This window comes from Leptidea sinapis, chromosome 45, assembly GCF_905404315.1.
Source record: "Leptidea sinapis chromosome 45, ilLepSina1.1, whole genome shotgun sequence".
NCBI lineage: Eukaryota > Metazoa > Arthropoda > Insecta > Lepidoptera > Pieridae > Leptidea > Leptidea sinapis.
Window position 1 is genome coordinate 4788015 of NC_066309.1, and position 23389 is coordinate 4811403.

At 34.9% G+C, this 23389-nt stretch overlaps 1 protein-coding gene across 1 annotated transcript; it reads left to right on the forward strand.

The window, feature by feature from the left end:
• The first annotated feature begins 784 nt into the window (after positions 1-784).
• Positions 785-15591, forward strand: LOC126977560 (blood vessel epicardial substance-like). The gene is made up of 7 exons (XM_050826406.1): positions 785-974; positions 2668-2870; positions 6399-6593; positions 10747-10855; positions 11885-11996; positions 12677-12856; positions 13838-15591. The coding sequence occupies exons 2-7, from the start codon at positions 2743-2745 to the stop codon at positions 14047-14049; spliced, it is 936 nt and encodes a 311-aa protein (XP_050682363.1). The 5' UTR covers positions 785-974; positions 2668-2742; the 3' UTR covers positions 14050-15591.
• The last annotated feature ends 7798 nt before the right edge of the window (positions 15592-23389 follow it).

Consider the following 23389-nt stretch of genomic DNA (forward strand, 5'->3'; position numbering starts at 1 on the left):
ATTTTAAAAAATGAAGATTTATCCATGTTTTAAACAGAAACAGCTACAATAACATTAGAATTCTTCTTCTTGAGGTGCCATCTCCTACCGGAGGTCAGCTATCATTCCGTCCGAACCATGTCCGGAGATTCTTAAGCGATGAAGTACGCCTTCTTCCGTGTGGATGCTTTTCCTGGATTTTCCCTTGCATGATGAGTTGGAGCAGGTCGTATTTATCATTACGCATTATGTGAACAAAGTACTGCAGCTTGCGTTTCTTGACAGTATTCAAGATCTCTACCTTTTTGTTCATCATCTGCAAAACTCTTTCATTCGGTATTCTATCAGTCCATTAGATTCTTCCTAAGTAAGTAAGTAAGTAAGATCTTTATTTGTTGACTAGGGTAATACATTATAGATACATTATTTAAATACAGTTTAGCTCTCCAAGTCGTGCCCGTTATTGAGCATACAAATATTTGACATATAGATATTATAATCAAATCATTATAATTATCATATAACAAAATTGATTACATCATGAAATAAAGTTAAATTAATTTAATTGCATCATGAAGTTAAAAATAAGAGCGACAATATCATTATTAAGAAAAAATATTATAAATGTCATAGTTAAATTAAAAATTATGTTCAAAATACGCAGTTACTAAATACTTATTTGTCAATGTTACTTCAAGGCTTCAAAGTCATTTTCTATTAAAATTCACTGATCTTATAATAACATTTATGCGCTAAATATATTTTTAGTTTATGTTTAAATTCCCTTTTAGGCCAGTTTCTCACATGCTCTGGTAATTTATTATAAATTTGTTGTGCCATGCAGATTATACTTGAGTGTTTTAAAGTGGTGTTTGATTTCTCCAGGCATAAGCGATTTTCAAAACGTAAATTTCTCGTTTGGCCATCGGATCTCGTTTTGTAAAGGTGGGGGTAGTCTTTTACGAAGACAGCTACTTCTAGAATATATAGCGCAGGTAACGTTAAAATACTGTGTTTTTTAAAGTAGGGTACGCAACTTTATGTCCTTTTTAATATAGCTGTTATACAGCTTTTTTGTGAAAGAAGTACTGTATGGCCTCCGCTACCGTTGCCCCAAAATATAATACCGAAGCGAAGTATAGATTCAACTAACCCGTAATATGGAGACAGTATGGCTTTTATATGGGTAATCTTGGATAGCTGAAATAGTGCGTATGCCTGCGAGTTCACCCTTTTTACAATTGTGTCCGTCTGTTGATTCCAGGTTCATCCATCCAACCAACATTAGAATACAAATGTAAATTTCGCCACTATATACAAGCCTATAATAGCTCAGATGGGACATTGGATGATCCAGAAAGTTGACGACACCGGTTCGAATCCAGACGTCTTATAAGTTTCTTTTTGTTCAAGTTTTGTACATGCTTAAAAATCCGAGCAATGCACGGTCGTCCGGATATTATCTATTAGTAGAGAAACAAGCACTTTATCAGAGTTATATATGTTGCATGGAGTTAAAACAAACAACAAGATTAAATTAAAATCTGTTTCAAAAAACTTCATCATAAAGTCAAACATTATTCTCAGCACTGGGAAATAATCGCAACAAAACACTTTGATCAGTACAAGTTGCAATTGTAACGAGCTGTTCGGCGAGAGCTCTCGGGATCAACGTTATGAGTGGATGACAAAACAACCTTTGAACATTAATTGAATCAGCGTCTGTTAAACCAATAACCAATTTCATGGAATTTAGTTGAGCTCGGAGACTTGTTCGGACACAGTTTGCTACGTGAAAATATCATGAAATGGACTTTAGCGAGTAATACGTTACTTTATACGCTTTTTTATCTATTGATCATTTTTAAACGTCTTTTATTTTTCTTCAACTTTGGTACGTCGTATTTTTTATATTTATGGAATAGGAGGGCAAATGAGCGTACAGATCACCTTATGTTAAGTGATCATCGCCTCCCATATTCTCTTGCAGTATCAGAGGAATTACCAGCCATTTTGAAAAGTGTACGCGCTTGTTTTGAAGATACCCATGTCGTATCGTCCCGGAAACACCGCACAAGGAAGGTCATTCCACAGCTTTGTAGTGCGTGAAAGAATGTTCCTTGAAAACCGCACTGTGGAGGAACGCCACACATCTAAATGGTGGATTAATATTTAATAATTGGACTTCGATCTTGTGTTTCTACTAAAACAATGAAGGCTGACGATATTTTACAAGAAGCCTGGTATAACCTATCCAATAACAGAGACTGCAGGAAAAGATATTCGGAGATCTTCAATCCAAAAAGATTGATTTTTTATTAAAGGTCAAAGCAAGTAGTAATAAAGTTTAAATAAACATCTTTTTAACTTAACTGTGAAGCAGTAATGTGTATACATGACTGTATTTCAGTCTGAAAGGCCGCCGTAGCTAGTGAAATTACTGGGCAAATGAGACTTAACATCTTATGTCTCAAAGTGACGAACGCAATTGTAGAATTTTTGGGTTTTTTCAAGAATCCTGAGCAGCACTGCATTGTAATGGATAGGGCGCACCAATTACCATCAGCTGAAAGTCCTGCGCGTCTCGTCCCGTTTTTTCATAAAAATAATTCATCACCTTTATAAATGATAAAAATTGATCAACATCTTGTTTTAACAAGTTGTTTACAGTTGTATTTGTTTCACCAGGCAGCCAACCTGTGCTTTGCAATTGCATTCCTTGTGCCGAAGAGTTTCAAGCAGAGTATATTGGTGTTGCGTGCAATGGCAGCTACAGGCGCGGTCCTTATGGGAATGTGGGCCGGAGCAGAAGTATGTGCGCCTGACATACTTGTCTGGAGCCTGGCTATTCTGCTAGTTAACTCAATACACACTGTCTTCTTAATAATACGGTAAGAGTCTACTTAGTAAACCATTAAAAATGTTCACTTCTATAGTCGTTATAGGATTCCTTTATAAGCCAAACGAATACTAACTTTAAGTAACGTCGAACCTATACTTAAATGTTTAAGGAATGGTATTTACGTGTAAATATTGAGATAAATGTGTCTATTTCTGTTATAATAAATGCAACATTATATATTAATATATTTTAATTTAAATAATTATTCAGTGATTAGTTACAATGAATACATATAATACAATAAGGAACGTCTTTGAGTGCGGCGGTCAATATGTGATATAAACGCGAAGCAAAGTTATTCCAAATTTAAAACTTCTTACCATTTTTACTACAGAGTTACATGAGAAGGAGAAGTAATATTAAACTTGAAGTAACTTTACAATGCGTTTATTTAAAAAAAAATAACAAAAAAACAACCGCCTTTAAAAACACTATTCCAAAACAATACATATAATGTGCACGTGCGCCGCGACCCGCTCTCGCCTCTCGCCTACTCACGACTCAAGCACATCTCACCTACAATTATGTATGTAGTAACAAACCTATCTTGGATGACACCGACTCCAAAAAATACAATAATCGTAAATAGAATTAGATTAATTAATTAGATTGTATAAAAATACGCACTTATTTGTATACTTTTTAGTGCACATTATATCTATTGTTTTGGAATAGTGTTTTTGAAGGCGGTTGTTATTTTGTTACATTTTTTTTTATTTTATGATTTTTAGTGAATTTGAAGTACACTAACTAATTTGTCTAAATTTGTGTAGATTTACTAAATTTTTCAATGCAGCAATGCAAAGTGCTTTGCAATTAGATTGCAGACAGTGTTCCGTTACTTTGTCATGGATTCCGTAATCATAACCTAACCAAACTTTAACTAAACTATCTTTGAAGTATATCCTTTCCAATAAGAATCATTGAAATCGGTTGGCGCGATATTGAGTTATTCGTAAATTTATCATCCACTTTGCTATACGTATGTATAGTAAATTTAAGACTTCTATGGTTTTCTCATGGATGCCACTGTCCAACCAAATTACAATGGGACCACACGGGAAGCACCAGCTTTCAAATAAAAAAAGAATTATCAAAATCGGTTCACCCAGTCGAAAGTTTTGAGGTAACAAACATAAAAACAAAAAAAAATACCGACGAATTGAGAACCTCCTCCTATTTTGAAGTCAGTTAAAAATACAGAATCTGTGTTTTTAATAAACGCGAAGTAAAGCTATTCCAAGTTCTTATCTTTTTTTTTATGGAATAGGAGGACAAACGAGCGTACGGGTCACCTGGTGTTAAGTGATCACCGCCGCCCACATTCTCTTGCAACACCAGAGGAATCACAAGAGCGTTGCCGGCCTTTAAGGAAGGTGTAGGCGTGTCGTGTCATTGACACACTTTACACACAAATTATCTTGCCCCAAGTTAAGCATATATAGCCTGCCACAAGAGCTCATTCCACAGCTTTGTAGTACGTGGAAGAAAGCTTGAAAACCGCACTGTGGAGAACCGCCACACATCCAGATGGTGGGGATGATATCCTAACTTGTGGCTAGTCGTGCGAAGGTTGAATTCGGCGGCAGGAATCAGGTTGAACAGCTCTTCAGAACACTCCCCGTGATAAATGCGGTAGAAGACACACAATGAAGCGACGTCTCTACGCAACGCCAAGTGATCTAGCCGTTCACAGAGCACTGGGTCCCCAACAATTTGAGCTGCTCTGCGTTGCAGGCGGTCAAATGGATCGAGCTGATACTGGGGTGCACCAGACTAGAGATGACGGCAATACTCCATGTGTGGCCGGACCTGCGCTTTGTAGAGCGCTAGAATGTGGGCCGGCTTGAAGTATTGCCATGCTCTATTGATGACGCCCAGCTTCTTCGAAGCCAATTTGGCTTTGCCCTCCATATGGCCACGGAATTGGCAATCGGTCGAGATTTCGAGACCCAGTATTCCGATACTAGGCGAGGCTTTAAGGGAAGTGTTGTCGAAGAGCGGTGATACGGCAAATGGGGATTTTTTAGTGGTAAACGCGCAAACTTGAGTCTTCTGGGGGTTGAATTGGACAAGATTCAATTTACCCCATTCCGCGACCTTCTCGAGAGAGGACTCGATAGAAGACACAAGTTTCTCCCGGCACTGGTCGACGTTTTCTCGAGAGAGACTTGCATGGCCCGTGTATACGGCATCACCAGTGCTGTCGTCTGCATAGTAATGTATGTTGGAGGTGTCCAACATATCATTGATATGCAGAAGAAACAGCGTGGGAGATAGCACACAGCTTTGGGGCACTCCAGCGTTCACGGGCTTGGGATTCGAGCAAAAACCGTCGACAACGACTTGTATGCTACGCCCAGTGAGGAAGTTGGAGGTCCACTTGCATAAGCTCTCGGGAAGCCCAAATGATGGAAGTTTTGAGAGGAGCGCCTTGTGCCATACACGATCAAAGGCCTTCGCTATATCCAGGCTAACTGCCAGGCCTTCCCCATTGCTTTCAATAGCCGCCTTTAATAACCTTTTTCACTAGAGAATTGCATGACAGGGAGAAGTAATTTTAAACGTGAAGTAACTTTATACTGCGTTTTTCAATAAGATGTCTTTTTACGCCTTTAAAATTGTCAAATATAAAAATTTGTTTTTCCAGTACTTTCTAATTATTAATGACATTATTATTTGCGATTTGATTCATTATAGCAACATTGTCACTAGCTTGTTATCTTTACCTTTTGTTGAGAAATCTTCTATAAATATAAAGCATATAAAAATTTAAACCATTATCGCTTGGAATGCTGATAGATTTAAAAACCACGGTTGTAGGTAAAATTCGAAAGCTATATTACGCAAAAAATGCTTCATAATGCTTTTGTAAGCCAAGAGTTGTTCAATTTCACACTCAACCTTTAGAAATCTTGCAGGTGTGTGTAAGGATTTGCGATGTTTTTTTTTTCACCCTTAGAGCGTTAGATTAACGTTCATATGAATTCGAAAAATCTGAAATATACTGACTATTTTTACAGTATATTTGAAAACCCGATGAGAAATCGTCTTTTTAAGGCCTTGAGTTAGTAATTACGTTAGCATTTATCAATCATTACATCTGAGTTTTTGGTTTCAATGAAGGCCATCATTATCCTAAAGAGCAGAAATACCATACGTTGTCTAATTTTTCTGCAGCAATTTCAGGCAAATTGACTATTATCGTAAACTCTTTTTATCGTACCCAATCATTCATCCACATAAGAGAATTAAATGATTTTACAATCTAACTAAAATCATATATGTATTAATATATTTAAAATTTACTTTTATTATTCCCATCCGTCGGTTTAATGCCTTCAGCTAAGAATTAAGCCTTGAACAAAACTCAAATTAATGAAATATAAAAATAAGCCTAATTTAAATGCCTAAATATTTACATTTATTTGTGTATTATTTATTAGTTGTATAATCTATAATTAGTAATTCTTGATAAAGTATACGAGTTGTAATGCTATGTTTCATTACTTCACAGATTCCTACCACCATCTTTGTCTCTCGAACTAACGGACTTGTATCTGAAACTGTTTAAACCATTGAAAGTGAACAAGAAACACTTCCAAGAGTTGACACGGGAGGCGCGAATTGTGAAGCTCGAACCAGGTGAAGCGTATGCGGTTGAAGATGTCACTCCGGCTGATGAAAGATTATCTATATTGCTAAAGGGAAAGTATGTGTTGCCAATTTTTAATGTTTGATATAGTTTTTATTTATGCTTTTAATATAGATAAAGAAGCAAGCGAGCCATAACAATTTAGCAATCTCAAGCTTTGGGTAGGTACTTTAATGCTAACATTGGAAGCCATTTTGTTTTTCAAGTGTTTGATGAGTTTGTGTTTGACGTATGTTCACACGGTACTTATATTGAATAGGAAATTATAGGGACGTTGGACACTTAAAATGGTTAAAAATCACTGAATAAAGAGGATGTAAGTATTACGTATATATACTAGCTGACCCGACAGACGTTGTTCTGTAGATAATAAAAAAATACTGTTTTATAGGAATTTGCCAATAATATTTATTTCGTAAAAAATGCTCCTTGTTATTATAATGAAATTGTTTCACAGCAGAACTGTCAAACCGTGCGTCAATAAATTCTCTCATAGAAAATATGTCCTTATAAAACAAATATTGGAAATAAAAATAATTATGGGTCCCAAATCGAAATAAAAACTATCCTATCTCTCAAGTTGGACCAAACTGCACTCCTGAAGTAATCTCCATTAAAATCCGTTCATTAGTTTAGGAGTCCATCGCGGACAAACAACGTGTCACGTAATTTATATATGTTAAGATAATAGCTTTCCGCCTATGTATTGACTCATCACTATATCTCTGGAAGCATGTGGCGTAGCGACTTGAAATTTTGTAGGAAAATTTGTTTCGCCGAGTAGAGGTCAGCTCAGAACAAAATTTGCGAAATTTCACCCCAAGACATTATTTTATTATGAACAGAACAACATTTGTCGAGTCAGCTATAGGTCAGCTAGTAAATAGATGGATGATGGTTTTTGAGCGTTTAAACGTAAGATATCATGAGAATCCCATGCAATTAGGCATAGTCGCCATTTTAAAAATAATATCATCTATAATAGAGCTGCATTTCATTTTTATTGACGGGTCGGGACGATTCCGCCCAAGATGTTTTGTCTATAATTTGTAATCACAAAAATAATAAAACATCACTAGTAAATACGGGTGAAGTTAGGCGTGGAACTGGTAAGTATGGCTTTATTTTTCAGTTAATCGACTCAGTGCATGTTTCTTTAAGGCAACATAATAATTAATGTTTTAAGTGGATCGCGTGATATGAGTGAGTTATAACGTGAAATTGTTGCCATTCTTTAAATTTCAACGTTTTCTGGTTTAATTAAAATCTTCTTAAACATAAAACAAATGGTCATTATGAAAATTTTTGAAATTATTATGCATAGGGCCGGCGCTTTTCTGAATCTAGAGCAAAGTGAAGGATTCTAGAATTATTTAGAAGGCTCCTGAATTCAAAGTACATAGCCAGAGCCAAATATATATATTTTGCGCCCCAGTGACGAGTAAAAAAGTGAGGACTCCGTGTCGCCTTACATAACAGTGAGGCACCAAAACAAGCCGGTAAACGTGTAAATACATAGCCCCACGCATACACTTACACTAATACAAGCCGATCGGCCGCCATTATGAGATTTGCCATCGTCTGTAACAGATCAGTTTCCGTCGCAATAAAATATTTTAAAAATGCCGTCGTGCGTTGTGAAAAAGTGTAAAGACAATAATATAAAAGTATTTGAGGATATATGATTATTTAAGGGAGAAAAAATTGTGTAACTGGTATACCCCGTAACTGCACACACGCTAGCATAAAGGTGCTTCACTCGCTAATATCACGGCGCGGAGTCCTTCTTTTTTTACTAGTCCATGCTTATAACTAATATATACATTGTCAGAAATAAAAGTACTATCCTTTGTTGTACATTACGACACAAGCTGTTCGCAAGAGAAATCCCATGAAAATCATTCCAGCCATTTTAGAGTTCAGCCGTGACAAACAAACTAATATTTTAATATTTGATTTTCTGATAAGTGCCTTGTAAACATATTAATATGCATACGCTGTTTTTTGACATTATAAACATCTCCGCCCTTATAAATAAACTTGGTATAAATTTATACCTGAGAATAAACCAAGAATATGCAAAATATTTACAAACAGTCATTTTGCTTACGTTTGGCTTATTCGGATGTATAATGTTTCCCGCGTTCATTTCCTAGGCTATTTGACATTTTGAAAAGTTGCTGCTGCCGCTCAGGATTCTTGAAAAACCCAAAAATTCTGAGCGGCACTACAATTGCGCTCGTTACCTTGAGACATAAGATATTAAGTCCCATTTGCCCAGTAATTTCACTAGCTGCGGCGCCCTTCAGACCGCAGAAATAACGCCGTTTTGGTACCCAATATCTAGCCGGCTTCCTGTGCAAAGGACCATCCCAATGCTTTATTCTTAGGTGTAACTTTATACCAAGTTTATTTGTAAGGCCGTTATTGTATTAATATTAACATAATTTGTAAGATGGTTCCAGAAACTTTCACTTTACTCGACGTAAATACGAGTTATATTTAGCATTACTACCAATAAAAACCCTATCTCATACTCGATGTGTTTGTCTATATCTCTTAAACTATCAGTCTTCATTTCCATTAGAAAATGAGCTATAAACTGAACGGTATTCCCAGCGCACTTTTGCACCTACAACTCACGCAATTAGATAGAATAATATCCATTGTGCTTGAAGGCAATGACGTAATAGCAACGTAGTTTCTTTCTGAATTGTTCCAGAACGTTTATTGTTGCTGTGGTTGTTCAGATAACAATAAACTTTACAATATTTTCAATAAAATGTAATTTATTGGAAACGCCAATCCAATTATTTTAAATATTTCCATGTCTGAAATATCATCGTAAACTGGGCAATAGTTTTATTTAAAAACTTTTTTGAAGACGCTAGTCTATAATATATACGAGAAAGGAATCTGCTTATCAAACTTTGGATACTTAATTTTTTTAACATTTAACAAATTATAAATTATTTTTCAGTATAAAATTTTTCGGATCATCAAATTTTACAAGAAAATATGCGGGCTCGTCTCTACTTCCTCCTCATCATCATTTCAGCCAGAAGACGACCACTACTGGACAAGGCTTCCGCAAAAGATCGCCATGAAGATCGTTCCTGCGCTGCCCTCATCCAACCTTCTCCGGCGATCTTAACCAGATCGTCGGTGTATCTTATGGGAGGCCTACCAACACTACGTCTTCCGGTACGTGGTTGCTGTTCGAGGACTTTACTGCCCCAACGGCCAACTGTCCTTAGAGCTATGTGCCCTGCCCATTGCCACTTCAGTTTCGCCTTTTGTCTCTACTTACAAGTCAAATAATATTAGACTATATACAGAATACATTAAACCGTCCAATAACGTGTTCAGCACAGCACACTCACACATTGAAATGATATAAAAATAATATATAAAAGAAATACAGACTACAGTTCGTCACTCGTACGTAAGTTTAAGCAAATTTTGCTGTGAAATATTTCCCACTCAAGATGCCAATGATATATCTGAGGTAGTAACTATTTGTGCATAAAGGGCCTAAACTAATCTGTACTATTAAATGGAGATCCGAGTTTTTCCTTTGGCTATATTGGGCCCATAGTTCGATGGACAGTTGGCCGTTGGAGCAGTAAAGTCCTCGAATGGCGACCACGTACCGACTTAGTGTTGGTAGGCCCGCCACAAGTTCGACCAATGATCAGGTGAAGATCGCTGGAATACGTTTGATGAGGGCAGCACAGGACCGATCGTTGTGGAGATCTTTGGGGGAGGCCTTTGTCCAGCAGTGGACGTCTTCCGGCTGATGATGATGATGATATTGTGGAAACTACTGAACCAATCGGAATAATACTTATACCATAAGATGCAGCGTGTTTCAGAGGTTTTAGTATATGATATGTTGGTGATTACTTACATTTACAAATCATACATGAGCGGGCGAAGAGTACGGGAGTAGTTCTTTAAACGGCAAAGCAATGTTTGCCGGATCAGAACTTGTAGCAACGATATACGTTGGATGTACATGGATTTGTTGTTGTACGTACTACCGTGTCTTGTGGTTGTAATCTAAGAAAGATAACTGCCGCTGAAGACTGATTCAGAGTTATGAGATCGAGTATAACGGTTTAATGTTACAAAAAAAACTATAAAAATTATTAAGATAAAAATAAATATTTCGTTAACCAAGATTATATCTGTAATGAATGTCGTTCAGGATGAAAGTAAGCTGCGATGAGACACATCTTCACTACATTCAACCTTACCAGTTCGTCGACTCTCCCGAATGGGAGGCGAATCGTGAGCAATCGGACGATGTGTTTCAGGTATGTATTGACATAATATTGTTATTATAATAACACTAGAAATAAGGTATTGCTTGTAACTAATTCTAGTAGGCTTCATAAGATACATAATAGCTTTAAGGGTAAATGTATACAATTCTACAATAAAGTCCCAGCCACTGTTCAGGCATTATCTATAAATAAATTTAAATGTTTTATAAAAAAATGGCTCTGTCGTAAATCCTATTACTCCACTGCTGAATATCTAAATGATCGGACAGCCTGGGACTAGATTGTGATTATTTTATAGCGATAGAAATGACTGTACAATATTGTATATTTTTATTGAAAAGAGCGCAAAAAAAAAAGAATGCTGGGAGAGTTTCTTGCGCCGCTTCTTCTCTCTCAGAGCGCCATTTGTTTCCGAAGCGGTAGTAGTATCTAGTAGTATAAGAAATGACATCAAAAAGAATTCTAAAGGAATCAATTTTGAGAAAATAAATGCCTTTTATGCCTTTTAATGCTTGTGCCGGAAACTCAACAGGCCCGTTCCCTGGTTTGAGGCATATATTTTCGAATGGGTGGCAGATTTCAATAAGTGATATAAATACCCAACATTGAATAAAAATATTTGAATTGTATTGGGTATATTACTACACAAATTAAATTTGAAAACAAAATTTTATGAACGATGCAGGATTTGATCTCTCGCGTTCCATGCGATCGCTTTTACCAACTGAGCCAACCGTTCGAGTACATCACTGGTTGATGAAATCTTGTATGCTTTGTTCTACTCTCAGGTTGTGGCTTCATGGAGTTGCGCAGGTTATCAACTGTAAAGTAGATCCTGTAGATGAAGTTACGATACGTCACTCGAACGGTTGGCTCCGTTGGTAAGAGCACTCGCACGGAACGCGTGAGGTCGCGGGTCCGAATCCCGCATCTTTCATAAATTTTTGTTTTCAAATTTTATTTGTGTAATAAATTTAATCCCAGAAGTGAGGGTTATCACTTTGAAACATAACAAATTGTTTTTATTGGGTAGTGCTTGATAACAATAAATAAATACAGGTGACAGTGGTTGCTGACGAAGTTTGTACTTGTGTGTGCTGGCCGAGGATGAGACTTGAACGAGTGCTGAGACATCGTCCTTCACTCAAAGTTGTTCTCGATTGTCTCATTGGTATGTTCTAGCTTTTAATTTATCTTCTGTCCTATAGACTTAACAAGGTAACAATCGTTTCATATCTAAATTCTTTTCACCTGGTAGCGTGTTATTATTATGAGGTTTCCAACAACATCATCATCATTCGGAAGACGTCCACTGCTGGACAAAGGCCTCCCGTAAAGACTTCCACGACGATCGCACCTGCGCTGCCCTCATCCTACGTACTCCGGCGAACACTGCGTCTTCCGGTAAGTGGTCGCCATTTGAGGACTTTACAGCCCCAACGGCCATCTGTCCGTCGAACTATGTGCCCTGCCCACTGCCGCTTCAGTTTCACAATCATTTGGGCTATGTCGGTTATATATCTATGTGGTTTCCATACATTTCCTTAATATTCTATATTGCTAACGATTATAAAGAGTCTGCTGCTTTGGTTTCAATATGACCTATTTAAAAAGCATCCTTTGTTTTATTATTACTAATGGCCAGTGAGTAACCCTTATTTTACTTTTGGTTATGGACCGTTAAGATTTCAGTTTAAAACCTTAGTTTTATTATTAGCTATTTAACGACTGTTTAGAACCATAAAACCTTTTTTAATCTTAGTTGAAAAAAAAAAAACTGTTTAAGAGTTGCGGAAAGTGACTTCTAGACATTTTGACACTGATTTATTTTAACAGAATATATTTTTCTAGGCAAGGACATAACCCACAAGTTGTACTCGGTTAGCGAAGGTCTAGGCATGGCCGCGACAACAGAGAGCGAAGGTGTCCCGACTCACCTCACGCGGTCTGCCAGTGTGGATGCTGTCCACGAGGGTACAAGAGGAAGACTCAGGAGTGCAGCGTGGCGTTCTCACACATCATCTGTTAAGGGTACCTACCATTCAGTTCCATTTTTAATAAGAATTACACGACTTTGCCTTCGTTTGCCTGAGTAATTATTTCAGATAGCCTTTCCTCGCGGATGACAGATGAATAAATGACCTAGTCATCTTCTAAATCTATTTAAAAAAAAATCACAGTCCAGTCCTGTAATGATGGCTGTATGTAATTATTGCTGTAGTATGTGGGTACATTTAATTCATGTACATGTAAATTACTAGATTGATAAACAATTGAGATAGTTCTTACAGTCCCGACAACTTAGTGCGCGACCGTCCCAAGGGGTTACAGACGTTGGCGGGGACGGGGACGGTACTAAGAAGTCAGCGGGTAGCGGGTTACGGCAGTCCCCGCGACACCTGGTGGTGTCACGCACGAAGTTGCCGGATAATAGTTATTGTTGGACCCGTCAGGTGGCACTGGCCAAAATTCATAGGCTACTAGAATTTATATATGGTAGCTCCTAAATTTTAACCATTAATTTAAGTTAAATTACATTGTTTATTCTGAATCATCTTGATCATCGTCATTAAATAATAAATAAATATTTTTGGCATGCTTATAAAGTTTCTTGCTATTTCTTCTAATTATTTATACATTAGTTTTTTAAAATGGTATTAGATGATAAAGTGCAACTTTTATAAACATTGACTGTTTATAAAAGTTGGACCAAAATTAAGATTTTAATGATAATTTCATTAAAATACTTTTTTTATGACATTAGGGGACGAGACGAGCGAGAAGTTCAGCTGATGGTAATTGATACGCCCTCCCGATTACAAATATTCTGAGCGGCACTGCAATTGAGACATAAAAATCTTAAGTCTCATTTGCCCAGTAATTTTACTAGCTACGGTGCCCTTCAGACCGAAACACAGTAATGCTAACACCTTACTGCATTACGGCAGAAATAGGCACCTATATAATATAATAGGCAATTATTGTTAATGGTTGTTTTGTATATTCTAACAGGAACGTCATACTGGCAACCAATGGTTGCTCGTCAATTCTTGCGACAGTCACCGTTTGGGCGACGAGTGATGCCGCCCCCACGGCTTCTGACGCAAGCTTCTTCAGCAAGCTTGCAACCACCAGCACCACCTAGGCGCCGGAGCCCGCCGAGAAGAACTGCATCCTTCCGCCGCAGCCGGGAAGTCAAGTTTGCTGAAGAGCCTTCCGTGTGACGCGGGCAGCGGCTCCAGCCAGAGCTGGTGCCGCTCGTCCAAACTTCGCCGGTCTCTCTTAACTCCCCCTGACCTTCAGCTGTGCTGCACACCACAGACTTCTAAAGAGACAAATTAGTTTATTGAAAGTGACATAGACAATGAGCTTCCTGTTATGACGTAGTTGTTAATTTGACCACTAGTGCTGTGTGAAACTGACTAATAGTTAAGTGTTGAGGTTTGCTATTGTAGTGAAGTGATATTATGATCGTGGCTGTTGGCTTGTGTTTGATGGTGATATATTATGAATTGTGACACGATAGGTAGGTATAAAGCTTATTTATATGTTAAATTACAATACGTGCTACGTTCGTTTGCTAGATATTGTTTTAATACACATTAATTTTTAAATAATTAAAACTGTATGTTGTGAAAGTGATGGTATATATTTTATTCTTTAATTTATATATAAATGTCAAATGATCTAACGTGTAACATTTTTTTTATTATTGTATGTCTTATAGTCCGAAAAATTCCTATTAGGCTGAAAATTGGTAGGACAAAAGTATTGAGATATTTTTATAGATAATTACATAATTTACAAGTTTTGTCTGAGCTACTGAGCTAATTTTAAGATAAAACTTACCATTTTGCAGAAAATCGCGAAAAACCCGTTGTGACCTTTGACCCCGAGTATTTTTTTGCAAGTTCCGGATCGATGAGGACCTTTATAAAAAGGAAATGTGAAAAGTCTATTATTAGTATAATAAACGGTCCTACCAATTTCAGATCAAACCAATTTTCAGCTTAATGGGAAATTTTGTGACCTTGGAAGTCTAAATTGACCGGACTATTATGAATGTTTCGAATATATTTCAAATCGTCCCGGCATTAGGGTTGTCAATATGGTGATAAACGGATGTATTCACATAAGTAGCAATTGCTCGCCTTGACTTAACTCGCTCTGGGTTTAATTTTAAATAAGACACAAAAATGAAATGAATGATTGAGAAATCTGTTTCAATATCGGGCATGACGTTCGGATGGCTCTATTCATGTGTGCCTCAATTTGAATCTCTACGTGACACATCTAATGGAAACGCAGTCTAACCCCGCGCGTGTTGGAACGGCGTCCGTTCCTTCTTAAATTAACGGTTAAAAGACGTCAGCATGCCAACAGTACGTCTGATTGGTGATTGTAGTGTGCGCTTTGACATGACGTTGCAAGATGGCGGCATATCCCCATTTCAACGCGCGAGGCTTATATACCCGATAGCTGAAGTTAAGAACAAGATATTTCGAGAGTTTGTTTCCAACGACTGCTTTTATACTTTGTATTCTGGTTTTAAGATTAAAACGCTATTATTTTATAATCGACGCTTTATTAAGTAATAGTTATAGGTTTTAAACAATTTACCAGACTGAAATGAAGATGTAAAAGTTTAACAGCCGTAAGATGTAACTAATATAGTTATTGTACATAATTTAAAATGTTGTTATAGTAATGAGTACTAATTTATGAAAGAATTTAAGGTATACGGGCCATCGGTGGGTTGATCCTAATTTGAAAACAAAGCAATAAATACTGTCTGACCTAAGTCCAATTAAGGTAATTCTAAATAAATCATATAGCAAGATTTTAAAATACAGATTTATATAATATAGAGATTAGTAGACTTAAGTGCGTATAAACCGCTTTTGTTGTGCTATGAAATGTAGGCATATCAAAAATAAATATGTGAGATTTCGTTTCAAACCATAGTATGAAAGTTTTCTTAAATAGTTATTACCCTTCGATTGCCCGTATCAGCATAAATCATAGAGTAATTAATGGATAAAGGATTAAGTATTACTTACATTCACGTAAGGATTCTTTACAATACATTAAGCCTTTTGGATACATCAGCATTAAATAATAATTTAACACTGCAATAAGCAATTTAAAACAATTCGATTCTATACCACACATATTTTCATATACGCACTACATAATTATTTTTTTAAATAATAAAATGCGTGTATAATAAATTTAAAGGAAGTAGTAGTTCATGTTAAACTTTTAAATATACTGTACTAATGTCACTGTCTCGCTGCCTGCGGGGTAAAATGTGTGGTGTGCAGTATCTATTGCATTTACGGGCCATGTAATATTTAATAAGGCTTTTTGTCTAAATACAGTTCAGAGACAGCCCTGTCTCACTGCAACCAATAAGCGAGCCACTATTAGCTTAAAGATTGATTACTTTCGTGAATCTTAAAATAAATCCGTGAGCTTACACACCTTAAGATCAGAATTAGTTTATTCAAAGAGATTTTACGTAACGCATTAAGGCTGGGGACCGAGCCAACGGCCTTGAGGAATCGAGCGGAGCTACGTTACATCTCTGGCACAAGATCGCCATAGTTTTAATTCAGAATTAGAAGCATTTTTAATTTATTACAAACAATATAATTAATAAGTATTTCATGTTAAATAGTAATGGTGTACAATTAATAAATTTTCCTACAATCCTATCTACATTGAATGATTGGCATGGCTCCAACTGTAAAAGTTATGGGTATTTTGGTGGTTTTTTTTCGCATTGTCTATAAAAAATAGAAATGTAATGAAAATACGAAGTTTTTTTTCATATTCTGAAGATATATAATTATTTTTTGTAAAACTTTTTATAACCCGACAAGAAATGGTTTTAACTATGCGCTATTTTGGCGATTTCTTGGGATCAGCAGCCTTAAAGTACCATGTATGAAATATGTTGCGGGGTTTGCACTGTTGCAAAATCTACTCTCTCTCCCTGAGGCCCAGGATTGAAAGATGTTTACTGAGTCGGCATTGCATTTATAGGCCTTACAAATGACTTGGTTACAGAGCGTTGTACCGAAAAAAATAATTAATGGTATGTGTGAACATCAATATACAGCTATGGTTCAAAATGAAACCTCTTTGTGAAATTAAAAGTTTTTTTCACGCGTTCGAGCAGTCTTTAAAGATTGTTCTTTCATACACAACGTCATGTTGTAAAATTATACATAATCGTGGAGGGTCCGTAGCTACTACGTAAGTCGGTACTGGCTAGGAGCCGATCTAATTCCTAGCCAACACATATGTTTGAAGCGTTTAAGCAATCATATATCGTGAAATTATAATGTCAAATGTCAAACCTTAACATGTGTTCATTGTACCAAACGACGTTACATGATTTATGACAGTTCTATAAAGTCAATGTTCAATCAGCCTCTTAAAACATCCGTAATGACATGAGAACAACGGAACATCGCTACAGTATCAACACAACGTATAACCATTATTTCAGAAAAATACTATTACCACAGATTAGTACGTAATATTTTTTTAATATTGTCATTCCTCTTTTGACTGAGAGACATTGCATGCAGCGAACTTCTGAGTAACAGAAACTTCAACATCCCTTACAGGTATCCACGACATCCCATTGCAAAAATTCTTCACGTACCTCGCAGAAGAACGAATGCCCTGAAATTACATAGAATATGTTCCGAGTACAAGCGACTCTCTTCGTCTGTTGAAGAAATGGATACCTTTTTTGACTCAAGTTTAAAACTAAAAACAAACAAATCGCACATCTGTCATTATTAATAAGTTTTGTCTTAATAACACTATCTGGTATTTATACTTATACTAGCCGTTCCCGCCCGCTTCGCCGGGTGAATTTTAAAAGGAAATAAATTAATGAAGGAACGTTGGAATTCGTAATAAATTTCGCATTGAATGGTGGTAGTTTCATGTCGATACGATCAGTGGTTTAGGCGTGAAAGAGCCTCAAACAAAGACCATTTTTATTGTATTCATATTATATATATAGATATAGATTACCTAACTACCTTTTTTTTGTACAAAAATATATATAAGCGTGGCTCCAGATAGATAACTTAAGTAAAATTTAACGCGAAATGATTTGTAGACAAACTTGCGTTTATTTTTTCAATAGATGAAAATCTTTGTTATTATTTCTGCACAGCAAAGTCATTAGATTTAAACCTGAACTTTAACATATTTTCAACGTGACTGATATATAAACTTCTAAGATTGTTGAAACACCTCAAGATCTTGCTAAGCTATTTGACGTAGGGTTTGGGCGATTGGACGCCCTAAATGTCCACCTGAACACACCTCTGTGCTTGCTGTACCAATTGTTTTAGTGGCACCAGCAGGCAGCCAGTTTCGTGAGAAACATTGCAGCTGTTGTATCCAATTGGCGGTTTACAAAAACATACAAAACACGACAGTAATATGCGTAAACAAAAGGCACATTAAATACAATATTCACTCAAATGTCACATTTGTTGTAAGATCTGAGATTTCGTAATATCTAAACATTAAGGCCTTCTTTTTAAATTGCTGTAAGTTATTGAGTCATTGGAAAACTTTTGACAATCCTATTGTTTTTATATATTTTCAGCTATTTATAGTACACTTTGATGTTTAGTTGGTGTTGTGGCTTAACTCGTGTCGAAGTAGATGATCATATTGTACAATAATCTTAACCCTCGTCGTATTGAGTGGATGTTCAATACTTTACGAATGTTAATTAGAGCGCTGTATGTCGGTGTTGTATCAATTTTTATTTGGAGTTTAAGGTAACAATGCTTACAATAGAACGTTTTCAAATATTTTTTACATGTTTTCTTTGTTAAAATCATTTTAAGGTGTGTTTATTTTGTTATAAATCAATTCGAACTTCTGGCTTATCGATGTCCGTTTCAATACATATGTTAATAAGTGTCGCCTATCGTGGGATAACTTTCAAATTGTGCTATGCTTTTCTGCTTCAATTATTATTTAATTAAAGATCCAAGGAGGTATTTAATGTAAAAATATGTAGGTTACTGTGGTTGCGTAATCTATCTACGGCCGTTTTCAATAACCTATCAATCATCTTAGTTTAACTAACTAGAGGTAGACCAATATATCCATTTACGCTTACTTAAATTTCAATAACATACACACATATACACATGACATAACTATGGATAGATACGATCTTGTCATTAAACGGTGACAGCAATATATCCGTAAGTTAAACTAAGGATCGATAGGTTATTGAAAACGGCCGTTAATGATAATTAAATTCATATCAAATGACCTTTCGTACAAGTTGTTTCATCAAAAAGTAATTGATGCTTTAAAGTACATCGTAGTTTCAAAGTTACACTAAGATTTTCTACCAAGTTGTTGAAATAAAGCATTGGCAAAGTTTTCTTATAAAATTATTGTTGTGGCTTGTGTAAATATAACTTAACGTATTTAGTGAAAGCCTTTGCATAAGGTGTATTAAAACATCAGAAAGGCTAGTGAAATTTTGATATCAGAACATCTTATAAAATACTTATAAAATTATAGAATAATTCGTTACTTTTCTATTTTTTAACTTGTACAAAGGCACCTTATAATGACTTATATAAAATGAACACTGACAATATGGATGTTAAAATACTTCGGCTCGATAACTTTAGATATTGAAATAAAAATATTACAGTCAATAAACATAGTAATATTAAAATACTTCCATCTACTCAATGATGCATTATTTACGTAATTGTTATGATAAATTATTTATTTACCTTATAACCCAAAAATATTAATATATCCCCAAAATAAATATTAATTATTTGAAAATTTTCTTTGTTACTCCTATGAAAATTATGTCTTTCAAAAATGGCCAAAAATTTAACCATCGAAAAAAAAGTATTCATGTTATATTTTAAGTACTTTCCCTTATTCTCATTATTGAGAAAGATAGAGATAAATTATGTGTTTATCGCTTTTAATATATACCGTGAGTGAATAGTTAGACAAAATGCAATTTTAACTATGTTTATATAGAAGCACTTTACATATTTACTGCTGTACATAACGTCTTCCACACATTACCGGAAATATTACAATATTATAATTTCAAAATAGTATTTTATTTGATTTCAATGTGATAATTATAAGTATATAATTTATAAAATTATAATATCCACAGAATTACTTATTATTGTACACAGTTTTAAATATATCGAATATTAATAGGTTATAAACACTACAGGCCACGGCATGGATCTTGGATAGTGTTATTCAATGCGCGAAAATCAAGGGGGGGGACTTGCGCAGGTCGCGCCCCGAGTAGGTTCAATATTTGCACGCAATTATACTTCTACATATTTGTTTCAGTGTTTACTGAAGATATATGCCGGGGCCTATGATACCATAGTTACTAATTATGTGGGTTGTATTATTATTTAGCTATATACCATGTACAAAAACGGGAGCAAACAATAATTTAATATGATTTGCGAAGTTACTATTAAGACAGTTTTATGCCTTTTTAAGTCGATAATATTAGGTTAACCAAACCAATTATTATTATTCTCTGTAAAGTTTACAGAGAATATTAACCATTAATAATAGAATGGCCTAGAACTCCTAGGCTGAAAATTATTGCTTCATTTTTGTGCATTTAAAAAAAAACGAAAATCACGCTGAAAGCCCCAATTTTACCAATGACACTTTAATCTGAGTTTAATAAAACTCAGTTTTACTTGAACGAGTTCAAATGCCAGTCTTGATCTCGATTAAACACAAAGCGATTTCACAAATACCTTATGAGCTTGTTGATGTAAACTGAGTTTACACGTCATAAACATAGAATGTACCTATCAAAACTGTCATCAATATTTTTACTATTATAATTACGACAGTCACAGCTCCTGAACGCGATCAAATATTAAGTTGAACGTCCTATATTCAGCGATCAGCATTTAAACGCGTTTAGACTATAACTGCATTTAGTTTATGTTGGTGAAATCCACAGTTAACTCGTTTACACGATTAATCATAGTTCAAAGTGTTCTTATCGCGTTCTACCTTAATGGTGAATTCGGGCATAAGTTTCGATTCCTTTGAATCGAGTAATTTTAATAATATGTTGTGCAACTTATGAGCTAATTGTAAGAAATATTATGTTATGCCGATTCTACAGGAAACGTTTCATTGTATATTTCGTAAATTCTATGGCGTATTTAGATATTATTATGTGTTATAGACAGATATGAGAATGAAAACTTTGAATGTTTATAGAATTCTGTGCGTAGCCCGCAATCGTTAAACTAAGACGCGTTTAGTTTGTATTCAGTTACGTGTTTTAATACTAATTAGTAGGTGTGAAATCGAGAGAATTAAAATTTATAACTAATTTTAATAAATGTCCGTGCTTCTGTTTTATAATTTGCTAACTATCGCCTCGTGAAGGTACACATCCAATTTGTATGTAGGTAATGACTGAGTTAATAATGTTGTACAAAATATATGAGAATGTTAACCGTAGCAGATTTTAGGCGGATTGCCTCTGTGATACATACAAGTTAACCTTTCTATGATAGAAATTTGATTACAGTTCGGATAAGTACCCTCTTTTACGCAAGTTTCAGAAGGAATGGGAAGTTATCTTTTATGAAATGTGGTTTATTTTATCACACAGATTATATATTTTTTAGGTATAGATGTCTCTCCAAATTAACGTGAAATATAAAAGTGTGGAGATGTAACTAATATAATGTTATTTTTATTTCTTTTTCGTTTCAACTGGACTATTTACCAAAGAGTAAATACCGAGTTAGAGACGGACCAAACAATTCAGGATTTCGTAAAGTGGGTTGCTTTGACAATTTTCTCTAACTATACAAACATTTATTAATTTTATTTATCCTCCTGATTTCTAAAATTTATTTGAAAAAAACCTTTTTCCTGTTGTTTATATATTAAATGAATAAATATTGCTAATTATGCGACGACATTCTATACTTTTCTTAATTTACGGATGGCTGAACTTAAAACGAAACTCGTAGCAGAAAGTCAATATTTTTAAAGGATTAAATTCAATTGTTAAACTGCAAAATGTAAAAACAACAACAATATAATAATTCAATCGTATAATAATATTACAAGAATATCTAAACAAAATTAAGAATACTTTTTAGAAGTTTGTCTCGCATTCCCTAAAAATGTTAATACCGTAAAAAACCTGAATGTGTCATTTATTTTATCTACACCCATGCTTTAAATCCTTTTATTAAAGATTCAAAACAGTTAGCTCATTGCCAACATAAAAACACCCAATGTCCTAGTAACCATTACATCATCCAAACGAGTGTTGTAATGAATATAGTACAACATTACATCATCCGTTTTCATTACAACACTCGTTTGGATGATGTTATGGTTACTAGGACTGGCTTTTTTAATGTTATCAGTAAGCTAACTGTTTCAGAATCTTTTATAGAGGATTCATATTATGGCTGTAGATAAAGTTTTGTATGCAACTGTTGATAATTAGGTTTTCAAACACTCATTATCACACTCGTGTTTTAATACCCCTTATTACACAACAGTTGCATATATAAATTCTATATCATATCAAGTTCCTAACTTTACTTAACGGAGAATTTTTTGCGAAGCCCTAAGATTTTTTTTAATATTAGATTCCAAAACTACTTTATGGGTGTGAATTTTAAAATGCCAGGACAAATGATATTAAGTTAATGTAATATTTAATAATTAAAAGTACTTACATAATTTAATATTCCGTCGTTAATGTATATATATTAAAATAAAAGTTACTAACATAAAACCAAGGATGTTTGTGTAGTTAGAGTAATAAAACCAAACTGTAATTAAATTCATTTCTATTAATGAACACGTTTCCCCTGCGTTTTGTACATCATTACTTACCGTTACAAATTATAGATATTATTGTATTAATTCACTTTATTAACATGTTTATTATATATTTAATAAAAATGATTGCTTAATACGTCTTTTATTTTACAGAAATAGTCTTTAAGAAAATTTATTGAATTAGGCGTTACTTTGCGGAAATGACTGATTTTGGCGAGATAACACGTCCTGAGGATGCGAAACACGTGTCGAATTGTTTTAAAAACAAATATTGGCGGAATTAACACTAAAAAAAACTTAAATCATTTGTAGAAATTGTCTTTGTTAAGTCGAATTGTTGGCTTCATAAGATGCATTATGGGTAAATTCACTTTTATATACATTTCACATATCAAGTCCCAGCCACTGTTCAGGCATTATCTATAAATAAATTTAAATGTTTTATTAAAAAATCTAAGTGAACGGACAGCCTGGGACTAGATTATGACTATTTTATAGCAAAAGCAATAACAATAAGTACAATATTGTATATTTTTATTAAAAAGAGCGCAAAAAAAGAATGCTGGGAGAGTCTCTTGCGCCGCTTCTTCTCTCTCAGAGCGCCATTTGCTTCCAAAGCGGTAGTAGTATATAGTATATTAGAAATGACATCAAATATAACTC

What these genes read in the sequence shown, in the direction of transcription:
- LOC126977560 (XM_050826406.1), top strand. Translation starts at nt 2,743, where the DNA reads ATGGCAGCTACAGGCGCGGTCCTTATGGGAATGTGGGCCGGAGCAGAA. An exon ending in TGTTCTCGATTGTCTCATTG is followed by an intron (nt 11,997 to 12,676) that starts GTATGTTCTAGC and finishes ATATTTTTCTAG; the next exon opens with GCAAGGACATAACCCACAAG. An exon ending in TCACACATCATCTGTTAAGG is followed by an intron (nt 12,857 to 13,837) that starts GTACCTACCATT and finishes ATATTCTAACAG; the next exon opens with GAACGTCATACTGGCAACCA.